Genomic DNA, 14,305 nt, shown 5'->3' with positions numbered 1-14,305 from the left:
AAATATGGGAGTTGCAGTCCACAAACAAAGAAGAAGATTCTCAAGGAGGTATCAATGCATTCAGACAAATCCATACATGCTACACCACATCAGGTATCAATGCATTCAGACAAATCCATACATGCTACACCACATCAGGTATCAATGCATTCAGACAAATCCATACATGCTACACCACATCAGGTATCAGTGCATTCAGACAAATCCATACATGCTACACCACATCAGGTATCAGTGCATTCAGACAAATCCATACACGCTACACCACATCAGGTATCAATGCATTCAGACAAATCCATACATGCTACACCACATCAGGTATCAATGCATTCAGACAAATCCATACACGCTACACCACATCAGGTATCAATGCATTCAGACAAATCCATACATGCTACACCACATCAGGTATCAATGCATTCAGACAAATCCATACATGCTACACCACATCAGGTATCAATGCATTCAGACAAATCCATACACGCTACACCACATCAGGTATCAATGCATTCAGACAAATCCATACACGCTACACCACATCAGGTATCAATGCATTCAGACAAATCCATACACGCTACACCACATCAGGTATCAATGCATTCAGACAATTCCATACACGCTACACCACATCTGCTAGGCAGATACCTACCAGGAGCATGTTCCATCACTATAGTCAGGCCTAGAGTGTGTACATATATGTTTTAGGAACCTGTCAGAGTGGATTTCCTCTGCAGATTTTGGACTGAGGCCAACGCTTATGTTGCCATGGGTTCTTTTTCAGTGCGCCAAGTCCATGCTACAGGACTTCTGTTTATCGCCTCATGTGAATTACCAGATGCTGAGTTTTACTTTCCAGTCAAACTTGGGAGAAAGGGTGAAGCTGGGATCCGAACCCAGATCCTCAAGGACACTGTATTGGAGGTTAAGCACCTTAACTATTCTGCTACCTTCCTCACAAGACTGAGGAAACAAAATTCCATACATAATTCTCAAACCTTGCATGAGAGGTTGGGAGAGAAAGTGGGGTGAGTAGTACAGGATGTTTGAACATTGTTGCACAAAAAAATCTCACATGAACCTTGACATGTATCTTAATCTCATCACTCAAACTGTCTGTTTTTTCTTCTTCTTCTTTTTCTTTTCTTGATGTATATAAAATCTTGAATACAGTAGGTGTGGTGAAAGGTACATGAAAATTCCAAGACTTTTTTCCAAACCTTGCAGGCTAAAACATTTATTTCTATGACTTTTCCAGCCGTGGAAACAGTCTTCCAATTTTTCCAAGACTTTTCCAGACTTTCTTTACTCCATGGGAACGAAAAGTGTGTACGCCAAACCTTCCAACTGGATGTCTTCACTTCCAGATGGCGCTTCATTTAGTTCAGCCACATGGTTTGTACATGTTTTTAATGACAACTACAAGCGTTTCAAAAACCTTTAAATGTTCCTCTTTCTTCAGCAGAGACAAAAGTAAAAACCTGAGCAAACAATGGTCATTTTTTTTTTCAAAGATTTTTAAGGACTTACACTGGCAAGTCTTTTTTTTAATTTTTCATGTTCCTCTTCCTTCAATACAGCCAAAGTTAAAGACCTATACAAACCAGGGCCTTTTTTATATTTTTAAAGACTTTCGAGGATTTAAACAGTTAAGGTTTTTTTTTTAATACAAATTCTTAAAACCTTTAAAAAAAACTGTATGGGTTCTGTGTCAGTTCCTTTGGAGAATGCTATTCATTAACATTGAAGGCAAGAGTTGGTACATCAGATGAGTTCTTATAGCGTTAATGGAATACAGAAGGAAGCAAACTCCCACATTTGCTGAACTTACCCTGTGCATCCTCAGCTTCTTCACTGCTTTACAGACATCTTTGAAAGAAGAAAGTAGCGATGTGCCCTGAAAAAGGCAACTTAATCATATTCATAGACACTCTTCATAGCAATGAAACCAAATAAAATACAGAAACAACTGCACATATATAATGCTTTTGGAAAGGAAAATATAATTAAAAACATTTTTTATGTACTTTTTTAAATACAATTGATAACAGGCACTGACACTGCTAATGGGAACCAATAAAACATAAAATGTTTAAGCACATTTAAAAGCTTTTTGAAAAGGAAACTATAATCAAAACATTCCTTGTCTTTTTTCTTTTTTTAAACTGATTTTTCTGTATAAAAGCTTAATCTATCACAAAATAATTCACTGTCAAAGGAGCATTCTCAAGAGATCACACCAACTGCTAAGTTTCTGTTCTGAATGTGGCCAAGAGCATGGCACAAAAGGACACCAGTATTGCAATGTAGTATCTCTGGAAATAACCGCTCAAAGTTCACACGGAAAACAAATTGCATCCAGAATCTAGTTCAAAACAAAGCAACGAAAAACAAGAGACAAGAAACAACAAACTAAAAAAAATTAATAACAAAATGAAATAATCAAATATGCAAATCTTCTTGTTCTCGTTAAACTGTGTGAAGAATCAGTGGGGTGGCACACAGAAGACCTGTTCAAATTCCTCCAGATCTGTCAATCAAGTATCAGGTCACAGGCTCTCCTCTGCTACTGGTAACCATGAAACCTCCTACTACCTACCGTACATTACACGGGGAGTAAACCCAACAAGAAAATCCTATACTAACCAGCCGCTGTGGCGAAGTGGTTAGTGTCACGGACCGATGGCTGGGAGGATGCGGGTTCGAATCCCAGCGGAGGTGGGTTTTTCAGCCCATGGCCGTCTCCTACCTAGAGTTAAGTGTGCTGTGGGCTTAAATGGGGAGACTGGGACCACACAGTCGAGTGTCATCCACTTCAAGGATGCGTCTTTGGGTGTGCTGCTCTAATTACCTGACCAAAACTGCGAGCGTCTGTATCTCTCGGGCCTGGTTAACGCCGGGATATCATTATGACAGGAAGCGTAGAGCACAGCCTTGTCACGCAGTCCCAAACCAAAATGAACCTCCATAGCAACATTGTCATCATCATCGTCATCCTCCTCCTCCATCATCATCAATATAAACAAAATAGTCTCAAAGTCTGTGGCCTTTTACGCCCTGCTGTCATGGTGACCTCAGTTTCGATACCCCTCCACTTCTGTGCTTGGGATGAGTCCTGTCAATGTCTTCAGTGTCGGCAGATTCATGGGGGGCTGTTGTTTGAGGGACACGGTGGCAGTCTCCGCTGTGGGAGGGACGCTCACCCAGTCTTGCTCCGCGACTAAGCCATTATTGTCGTTAGTAGGGGGCTTAGTGGTGGTGGTGGTGTGTCCATCGAGATCGATGATGACCATCGTTGTCATCCAGATGGGGGATGGGGGATGGGGGGAGGGTGGTGGTGTGGTGGGGGGAAGGATGCTCATGAATCTATCTGTGAGTGCGCAGATGGCTGAATAGTCCAATCTGCGCACGAAATGTTCGCTGACAGTTGGGGCAGACAAAGACAGGCATATCATTGTCAGGGAGCTTGTTTGCCCGTGACTTTCTGGTCTGCCTCTTCTCAACAGCTGCAGCAGTCCTGTTGGCCTCGCACAACTTGGCGCCTTTGTGCACAGCAGCGCGCCATTTGTCACGGTCCACTGCAGATTCCTCCCAGGAGTCAGGGTTGATATCAAACGCTTTCAGAGAGACTTTCAGAGTATCTCTGAAGCGCTTCTTCTGACCTCCGTATGATCTCTTCCCTTGTTGCAGCTCGCCATAGAAGAGCCTTTTGGGTAGCCGATGGTCTGGCATGCGCGCCACGTGTCCAGCCCAGCGAAGCTGGGACTGCATCAGGATGGTGAAGATGCTGGGAAGGGTGGCTTTTGCGAGCACCTCTGTGTCTGGGGTCTTGTCTTGCCACTTGATGTTCAGTAGCTTCCTGAGGCATGTTGTGTGGAAGTGGTTCAGCTTCTTGGCATGTCGTTGGTACACTGTCCAAGTTTCGCAGGCGTACAGTAGTGTGGGGAGAACTACTGCTCTGTAGACCTTTAGCTTGGTCTCAAGACTAATGCCTCTTCTGTTCCAGACATTTGCACTGAGTCTACCAAAAGTTGCGCTTGCTCTTGCAATCCTGACGTTCACTTCATCGTCGATGGTCGCATTTCGTGACAGTGTGCTGCCAAGGTATGTGAACCGCTCCACCGCACTGAGTCTCTGACCGTTGACTGTGATGTTGGGCTCAACGTAGGGTTTCCCTGGGGCTGGCTGATGGAGAACTTCAGTTTTCCTCGTGCTGATGGTAAGGCCGAAGTTCCTGCTGGCAGTGGCAAACTTGTCGACGCTGAGTTGCATGTCAGCTTCAGATCCAGCGTTGAGGGCACAATCATCAGCGAACAAAAAGTCTCTGATGATGTCTGTCATGACCTTCGTTTTTGCTTGAAGCCTTCTGAGGTTAAACAGCTTGCCATCTGTTCGGTACTTTAGGCCGATTCCAACATCGCCATCTCTGAAGGCATCAGTAAGCATTGCAGAGAACATGAGGCTGAACAGCGTTGGAGCCAGGATGCAGCCTTGCTTGACACCATTTGTGACAGCAAAAGGAGCAGATGTTTCACCATTGTCCTGGACTCGAGCCTGCATGCCTTCATGGAATTGGCTGACCAAGGAAATAAATTTCCGAGGGCATCCGTACTTGGCCATGATCTTCCACAGTCCCTCTCTACTCACGGTGTCGAAGGCCTTAGTGAGGTCGACATAGGTGGAGAACAGATCAGCATTTTGCTCCTGACATTTCTCTTGCAGCTGCCTTGCAGCAAACACCATGTCAGTGGTTCCGCGCTCTTTCCGGAATCCACATTGGCTCTCAGGCAAATGACCTTGGTCAAGGTGTGCTGTGAGGCGGTTAAGTAGGATCCTGGCAAGTATCTTGCCTGCGATGGAGAGCAAGGAAATGCCCCGATGGTTATCACAGGCTTGCCGGTTCCCCTTTCGCTTGTACAAGTGAATGATAGATGCATCTTTGAAATCCTGGGGGATCGTCTCTTCTTTCCACATGAGTGAGTACAGCTGATGAAGCTTCTCAGTCAGCACAGTGCCTCCATCCTTGTAGACCTCTGCTGGTATGGAGTCTGAGCCAGGTGCTTTGCCACTGGATAGCAGACGGATTGCTTTCTGGGTCTCAAGAAGTGTTGGCGGATCGTCCAGTGCTTCGTTGGTGGGGACTTGTGGGAGACGGTCTATGGCTTCATCATTTATGGAGGAAGGGCGATTTAAGACACTGTTGAAGTGCTCAGCCCATCGCTCGAGAATGTTCTCCTTCTCGGTGATCAAGGTATTCCCATCTGCACTGAGGAGGGGGGATGATCCTGAGGATGTGGGGCCGTAGACTTCTTTTAAGGCATCATAGAACCTCTTCATATCGTGCCTGTCAGCATATCCCTGGATCTCATCAGCTTTGTCACTCAGCCACTTATCCTGCATCTGGCGTAACTTTTGCTGAACAGTCCTGCGGATGGCATTGTATGCATCCTTTTTTGATGTGGACTTTGGGTTGCTCAGGTGGGCTTGATGCAGACGGCGTTTCTCATCCAGAAGCTGCTTGATTTCATCACAGTTTTCATCAAACCAGTCTTTGTGCTTTCTGGTCATGGGTCCCAGGGTCTCTGAAGCTGTACTATAGATCAGCTCACGCAGGGTCCTCCAGTCAGACTCCACATTCTGGTTGTCCAGAGAGGTGGATTCCAGACGATCTTCCAGCAGCTCCACAAAGGACTGTTTGATGGTGATGCTTTTCAGCTTAGCGATGTTGAGCCGTTTTGGAGTCTTCTGGCCTTGGGGGCGTCTCTTGGGTTGGATTCGAATATTCAGCTTCGAGACTACAAGGCGATGGTCTGTCCAACACTCGGCGCCGCACATGGTCTTTGTTACACGTACATCTTGCGTATCCCTTTTCCTGACGATGACATAATCGATGAGATGCCAATGCTTTGAGCGAGGGTGCATCCGTGACGTCCTGTTACGGGTAGGGAGGCAGAAAACTGTGTTGGTTATCAGCAGTTCGTGCTCTGCACAGGTCTGAAGCAAAAGCAATCCATTTGGGTTGCAGTGGCCCACACCATGCTTTCCAATCACTCCATCCCAGGAGATGTAGTCAGAGCCAACTCTAGCATTGAAGTCCCCAAGAATGATGAGCTTGTCTGCTTTAGGGATGGCAGCAATGACAGAGTGAAGGTCCTCGTAGAACTTCGCCTTCACTTCATCCGGGTTGGTCATGGTTGGGGCGTAGGCACTGACAATGGTGAGGTGCTTCTGGCCAGATGCCAGTGGGAGTTTCATGGTCATAAGCCTATCGTTGACTCCCTTTGGGATTCCAGCTAGCTTGCTGACAAGTGCTGTTTTTACTGCAAAACCAACGCCAGCCTCACGTCGCTCTTCGCTTCCTCGTCCACTCCAGAAGAAGGTGTAACCAGATCCCCGTTCACAGAGCTCGCCTTCGCCTGCAAGCCGAGTCTCACTCAAGGCTGCGATGTCGATGTTGTATCTGGCGAGTTCGGATGCAACTAGTGCTGTTCTCCTTTGGGGTCTGTCCGCGTTATCTCTGTCCAGGAGAGTCCTTATGTTCCAAGCACCAATGGTGAGAGGAACGATCCTGGTTTTTTTCTTTTCTTTCTCTTTGTTTCGACCGCTGATGTAGGGTCCACGCCAGCCACGGTATGCTGGCCAGGGTGATATGGAGCAGGCAATTTTTAGGGCACCTTTTCTAGCCCCTTCCTCATGCCAGGGAGGTGAGCAGTGCATTCCTAAAGAGGGCTGCTCAGACGCTCAGACGGCTGCCGAGCTCCATCGCTGCTCCTGTCGACGAAGAACGACCCTATGGCCTGAGCCGCCTGCGTGCAGGTCTGCGGCTGCGACTGCCAGTGTACCCACACCTGTCGTTTCGTCGCTCGCCTGTCGCCACAGGACTTGGGGGTGATGAAATGATGAAGGATGAAAGGTCATTTTGGATGACTGATGACTTGCGCGATGAGTTTGTTTAAAGTGAAGAGGAGTTGCGCAACGTCGACCTCACTCTCTCGTCCGGGTCCACCAATTTCCAGTGGCAAGACTAAGTCGAGACGACTGGAGGATGAGCATGGATGCAGTGGATGACCAAGATATCCTTTCAGTGTCTCATCTTGCTCTCTGCACTCCACAGTGCGATGCTGTAATCGCCTTCCTCTCCGTTGAACCGATAGGTTTCTTCCGCAGATTCTGCCGGATCCAGACTTCGCATACATGGGTAGACACACCCCGGAGGCCAACTGCGTGTGGCATGCACACAGCACAGTGGAGCTAGATGGCTGTCGGTGGCTCTCCTGAGCCGACGCCCTTTTATGGATCTCCATAAGGGTGTCTAGCCACCCGCCTCACCAGTCCCAGAAGGGAGCGGTGGAAGTGCCGGTTTAGTCGTCGGCAACCCGACCCTGAACAGGTTGTACTGGATTACAGGTTACCAGTAGCAGATCTAATGACCTGACCTGACCAGTAGGGGGCTTAGTAGGTGGTGTCCTAAGTACATTAAATCAGAACAGGCACCACTGAACACCACCGAAGTGACTCAGCAGCAGTGCAGGGTCTCCTTTGGTGTGTGGCCTCCTGGCGACCTAACATCGATGGTTCCCTGAGGACTGCCGACGCTGGAACTGTGACGGACGAACCCGGGTGTAGCCGTGAATGGGGAAATCTAAATGAGCAGCGTGGGAGTAATGCCACTGAAATGGTGCAGATAATGGGGCAGCAAAAAAAAAAAAATAAATAAAATAAAATAAAATCCTATACTATGAAGAATAGACTCTGCCAGATTTGACTTGCCACACGACGATGGATGCGTGTGTACAATGGAACAAAAACTCAGCACACACCACAATAACAACATCATGAACTTAAGTCATCATTCTCAGACTGCGCACAGGCCACTGCCAGCTCCTCTCCCATCTCAAGAAACTAAAAATTTCCCACACAAACCAATGTCCATGTGACACCACTCTTCAACCCCCAGCCAATGTCCTGCAAGACTGCCTCTACACACAGAGCTGAGGCACCAGATGTGGCCAAGTCCTGCAAGACTGCCTCTACACACACAGCTGAGGCACCAGATGTGGCCACATCCTGCAAGACTGCCTCTACACACAGAGCTGAGGCACCAGATGTGGCCACATCCTGCAAGACTGCCTCTACACACACAGCTGAGGCACCAGATGTGGCCACATCCTGCAAGACTGCCTCTACACACAGAGCTGAGGCACCAGATCTGGCCAAGTCCTGCAAGACTGCCTCTACACAAAGAGCTGAGGCACCAGATCTGGCCAAGTCCCACAGCGCTCCACGACAAGTTGTGGGGAGCAGCTACAGAGCTCCAGCGGACTACGGACTTCATAATGTACTCTGGACTGACCTCCTGAACATGGCCTGGGAATGCTGAGAAGAAGAAACAGCATGAACTGACCTTAAAGATAGCGTAGATGATGACGGTGACCATGGCAAACCAGCGCCCAATCTTCTGGTCGTCCTGCAGGTAGTGTATCCAGGGGATGATGGGAAGGGTGAGGCGGTACAGCTGCGACACTTTCTCGGCAAACATGTAGTACTTGCCCTGAAGCACAGTCTTAGAAAATGACCCTGTGTCAAACATCCTCATACTTACGTTAAACAGTTGGTGGGTGCATCAGCTGAGTGGTTTAAAACACTGCACTTTCAATATGATGGTCTGGGCTTTAAATCCCAGTCAAAGGGTAGAGATTTTTCCCATCTCTCAAGTCAACAGATGTGCAGATCTACGAGTGCCTGAACCCCCTTTTTGTGTATACGCACACAGAAGATCAAAACCCACATCAAAGATCCCATAATCCATGTCAGCTCCACAGGTTATAGAAACAACAACATTCCTGCCATGCACCCCCCTGAAAACAGAGTATTGCTGCCTGCATGGCAACAATAAACATCAAAACGGTCATACACGTAAAAGCCCATCCATGCATGTGACAATAATGAAGATAACAGTTACATTTCTAGGCCTTCTGTAACAGCTACTGTTGCTAGCTGCAACAGCAGTGATTATAGTAGCTAGGGCAGCAGTAGTTGTTGTAGTAGTAGTAGCAGTAACAGTAGTAGTGGTACTATTACTACAACACAGTAACAACACCAGTGGTAATAGTGGTTGTTTGTTATTTGTTAATAACTTGATGTCATAAGAAAAAAAATAAACTGCAATAATATTTTCCCAACACATACAAGCACAGAAACACACACCCACGCACACGCACACAGAAACAGATAAACACAAAGACACACATACACACATATACATACATTTAAAAACTCATTGCCACAAAACAATCCATAAAAAAAAATAAAACAGGAACTTTTTCCTGAAACACCTAATTGTGCAGATGACTCTGTGTTCATAAAGCACTTAGTTTGGTCACTGACTGATCTGTGCAGATGACTCTGTGTTCATAAAGCACTTAGTTTGGTCACTCACTGATCTGTGCAGATGACTCTGTGTTCATAAAGCACTTAGTTTGGTCACTGACTGATCTGTGCAGATGACTCTGTGTTCATAAAGCACTTAGTTTGGTCACTGACTGATTTGTGCAGATGACTGTGTTCGTAAAGCACTTAGTTTGGTCACTGACTGATTTGTGCAGATGACTGTGTTCGTAAAGCACTTAGTTTGGTCACTGACTGATTTGTGCAGATGACTCTGTGTTCATAAAGCACTTAGTTTGGTCACTGACTGATTTGTGCAGATGACTGTGTTCGTAAAGCACTTAGTTTGGTCACTGACTGATTTGTGCAGATGACTGTGTTCGTAAAGCACTTAGTTTGGTCTCTGACTGATTTGAGTTCAGTTTCTCAAGGAGGCATCACTGCGTTCAGACAAATCCATATACACTACACCACATCTGCAAAGCAGATGCCTAACCAGCAGCGTAACCCAATGTGCTTAGTCAGGTCAATGGGGAAAATTAGAAGAAAATAAGTAAAATAAGATACAAAAGTAAATAAATAGTAAACACAAGAAAATAAACTGAATGTCCTCAGAGTCTGTTGAAATGATTTAATGACTGTGAAAATCGTACCACTTCCTTTGACTGTGCCTTTTCACTTTTTTTTTTTTTTTATCTCCTTAGACTGGTTTGAACCACTACAGGGTCTAAGAGAGGGAGAGAGAAAGACAGAAAGAGAGAGAAAGAGAGAATGAGCTAGCTGACAGCTGGTGATGCAAGTGCAAATAATTGGGAATTATCATTTCATTTTAATATTTCCTCATTAATATCATGATAATTATTATAATCATCAATATCATCATCTGTGACTGAAGACAGGTGCCATATCAAAATCAATAACACCACCGATACCCGGCCACAGCACCTCACCCTGCGTCTGTGCGGCAGACAGAAGGCCGGCAGGAGGAAGACGCAGCACTTGAGGGCCACAGTGACAAACTTCACCACAAAGTCCGTCACCAGCACCACCCACAGCAAGGTCCACACGTCCACCTCCCCCACCACAGGCATCTTGTAGCGCAGCCTGTGCAAGCAACACTCAGTTCTTTCATAAGATAAGATAAGATAAGAATAACTTTATTATCTCCAACTGGAGAAATTTGGTCAGGTGCATTATCACAACACAGACAAGTAAACAACATGGGGACCATAACTGTAAAAGCCAACAACAGCCCCAACAAATATTACGAAGATACAAATGTAAAAAATATCACATACATCGTTTCATACATACATCCACTCACTGCAGGTAATAACTAGTATTCTTAATGTAAAAACAGAAAGAATTAAGAAACATTATTTGAATATAATTATAAACATAGCCTACTATACTGCACATTGATTATAATAGACAGATAAGATAAGAATAAAGATGAATTGCGGAAAACCACAACCAGATAATCAGCACACACCCGCACCGCACGCCCCCCCCCCCCCCCCCCCCCCCACACACACACACACACGCGGATAACTTGATTAAACAAGAGTAATAAACATATGTTCTCAAATAAAAGCATTTCACATATTCGCTTTTAAAAACATTGCAATTAATTATTACATCGTACTTCATTAGGCATCTTGTACCACAGCCTGTCAAAGCAAGCAACACTCAGTTTGTTCATTTAGTTAGGAATCTTGTACCAAAGCCTGTCACAGCAAGCAACACTCAATTTGTTCATTACTTAGTTAGGCATCTTGTACCACAGCCTGTCACAGCAAACAACACTCAGTTTGTTCATTACTTAGTTAGGCATCTTGTACCACAGCCTGTCACAGCAAGCAACACTCAGTTTGTTCATTACTTAGTTAGGCATCTTGTACCACAGCCTGTCACAGCAAGCAACACTCAATTTGTTCATTACTTAGTTAGGCATCTTGTACCACAGCCTGTCACAGCAAGCAACACTCAATTTGTTCATTTAGTTAGGAATCTTGTACCAAAGCCTGTCACAGCAAGCAACACTCAATTTGTTCATTACTTAGTTAGGCATCTTGTACCACAGCCTGTCACAGCAAGCAACACTCAATTTGTTCATTACTTAGGCATCTTGTACCACAGCCTGTCACAGCAAGCAACACTCAATTTGTTCATTACTTAGTTAGGCATCTTGTACCACAGCCTGTCACAGCAAGCAACACTCAATTTGTTCATTACTTAGTTAGGAATCTTGTACCACAGCCTGTCACAGCAAGCAACACTCAATTTGTTCATTACTTAGTTAGGCATCTTGTACCACAGCCTGTCACAGCAAGCAACACTCAATTTGTTCATTACTTAGTTAGGAATCTTGTACCACAGCCTGTCACAGCAAGCAACACTCAGTTTGTTCATTACTTAGTTAGGCATCTTGTACCACAGCCTGTCACAGCAAGCAACACTCAGTTTGTTCATTACTTAGGCATCTTGTACCACAGCCTGTCACAGCAAGCAACACTCAATTTGTTCATTACTTAGGCATCTTGTACCACAGCCTGTCACAGCAAGCAACACTCAATTTGTTCATTTAGTTAGGAATCTTGTACCACAGCCTGTCACAGCAAGCAACACTCAGTTTATTCATTATTTAGTTAGGCATCTTGTACCACAGCCTGTCACAGCAAGCAACACTCAATTTGTTCATTACTTAGTTAGGCATCTTGTACCACAGCCTGTCATAGCAAGCAACACTCAATTCATTCATTGTTTAGTTAGGCATCTTGTACCACAGCCTGTCACAGCAACACTCAATTCATTCACTGTTTAGTTAGGCATCTTGTACCACAGCCTGTCACAGCAACACTCAATTCATTCACTGTTTAGTTAGGCATCTTGTACCACAGCCTGTCACAGCAAGCAACACTCAATTCATTCACTGTTTAGTTAGGCATCTTGTACCACAGCCTGTCACAGCAACACTCAATTCATTCACTGTTTAGTTAGGCATCTTGTACCACAGCCTGTCACAGCAAGCAACACTCAATTCATTCACTGTTTAGTTAGGCATCTTGTACCACAGCCTGTCACAGCAACACTCAATTCATTCACTGTTTAGTTAGGCATCTTGTACCACAGCCTGTCACAGCAAGCAACACTCAATTCATTCACTGTTTAGTTAGGCATCTTGTACCACAGCCTGTCACAGCAACACTCAATTCATTCACTGTTTAGTTAGGCATCTTGTACCACAGCCTGTCACAGCAACACTCAATTCATTCATTGTTTAGTTAGGCATCTTGTACCACAGCCTGTCACAGCAAGCAACACTCAATTCATTCATTGTTTAGTTAGGCATCTTGTACCACAGCCTGTCACAGCAAGCAACACTCAATTCATTCACTGTTTAGTTAGGCATCTTGTATCACAGCCTGTCACAGCAACACTCAATTCATTCACTGTTTAGTTAGGCATCTTGTACCACAGCCTGTCACAGCAACACTCAATTCATTCACTGTTTAGTTAGGCATCTTGTACCACAGCCTGTCACAGCAACACTCAATTCATTCATTGTTTAGTTAGGCATCTTGTACCACAGCCTGTCACAGCAAGCAACACTCAATTCATTCACTGTTTAGTTAGGCATCTTGTACCACAGCCTGTCACAGCAAGCAACACTCAATTCATTCACTGTTTAGTTAGGCATCTTGTACCACAGCCTGTCACAGCAACACTCAATTCATTCACTGTTTAGTTTGGCATCTTGTACCACAGCCTGTCACAGCAAGCAACACTCAATTCATTCACTGTTTAGTTAGGCATCTTGTACCACAGCCTGTCACAGCAAGCAACACTCAATTCATTCACTGTTTAGTTTGGCATCTTGTACCACAGCCTGTCACAGCAAGCAACACTCAGTTTGTTCATTACTTAGGCATCTTGTACCACAGCCTGTCACAGCAAGCAACACTCAATTTGTTCATTACTTAGGCATCTTGTACCACAGCCTGTCACAGCAAGCAACACTCAATTTGTTCATTTAGTTAGGAATCTTGTACCACAGCCTGTCACAGCAAGCAACACTCAGTTTATTCATTATTTAGTTAGGCATCTTGTACCACAGCCTGTCACAGCAAGCAACACTCAATTTGTTCATTACTTAGTTAGGCATCTTGTACCACAGCCTGTCATAGCAAGCAACACTCAATTCATTCACTGTTTAGTTAGGCATCTTGTACCACAGCCTGTCACAGCAAGCAACACTCAATTCATTCACTGTTTAGTTAGGCATCTTGTACCACAGCCTGTCACAGCAACACTCAATTCATTCACTGTTTAGTTAGGCATCTTGTACCACAGCCTGTCACAGCAAGCAACACTCAATTCATTCACTGTTTAGTTAGGCATCTTGTACCACAGCCTGTCACAGCAAGCAACACTCAATTCATTCACTGTTTAGTTAGGCATCTTGTACCACAGCCTGTCACAGCAAGCAACACTCAATTCATTCATTGTTTAGTTAGGCATCTTGTACCACAGCCTGTCACAGCAACACTCAATTCATTCACTGTTTAGTTAGGCATCTTGTACCACAGCCTGTCACAGCAAGCAACACTCAATTCATTCATTGTTTAGTTAGGCATCTTGTACCACAGCCTGTCACAGCAACACTCAATTCATTCACTGTTTAGTTAGGCATCTTGTACCACAGCCTGTCACAGCAAGCAACACTCAATTCATTCACTGTTTAGTTAGGCATCTTGTACCACAGCCTGTCACAGCAAGCAACACTCAATTCATTCACTGTTTAGTTAGGCATCTTGTACCACAGCCTGTCACAGCAACACTCAATTCATTCACTGTTTAGTTAGGCATCTTGTACCACAGCCTGTCACAGCAACACTCAATTCATTCACTGTTTAGTTAG

At 45.0% G+C, this 14,305-nt stretch overlaps 1 protein-coding gene across 3 annotated transcripts in view; it reads right to left on the bottom strand.

Annotated features, from left to right (window-relative positions):
• LOC143302183 (E3 ubiquitin-protein ligase RNFT2-like) overlaps positions 1 to 14,305 on the bottom strand; it is a 32,589-nt gene that overhangs the window by 7,876 nt on the left and 10,408 nt on the right. For all 3 annotated transcript variants that reach the window (XM_076616732.1, XM_076616731.1, XM_076616733.1), the window contains exons 6-8: positions 10,335 to 10,488; positions 8,402 to 8,548; positions 1,829 to 1,894 (exon numbers count right to left, since the gene is read on the bottom strand). In XM_076616732.1, coding sequence (XP_076472847.1) covers positions 1,829 to 1,894; positions 8,402 to 8,548; positions 10,335 to 10,488 — 367 coding nt within the window. The remainder of the gene's footprint in view (positions 1 to 1,828; positions 1,895 to 8,401; positions 8,549 to 10,334; positions 10,489 to 14,305) is intronic.

This window comes from Babylonia areolata, chromosome 29 (genome assembly GCF_041734735.1).
Source record: "Babylonia areolata isolate BAREFJ2019XMU chromosome 29, ASM4173473v1, whole genome shotgun sequence".
Taxonomy (NCBI): Eukaryota; Metazoa; Mollusca; class Gastropoda; order Neogastropoda; family Buccinidae; genus Babylonia; species Babylonia areolata.
This window is presented reverse-complemented; position numbering and strand designations above follow the sequence as displayed.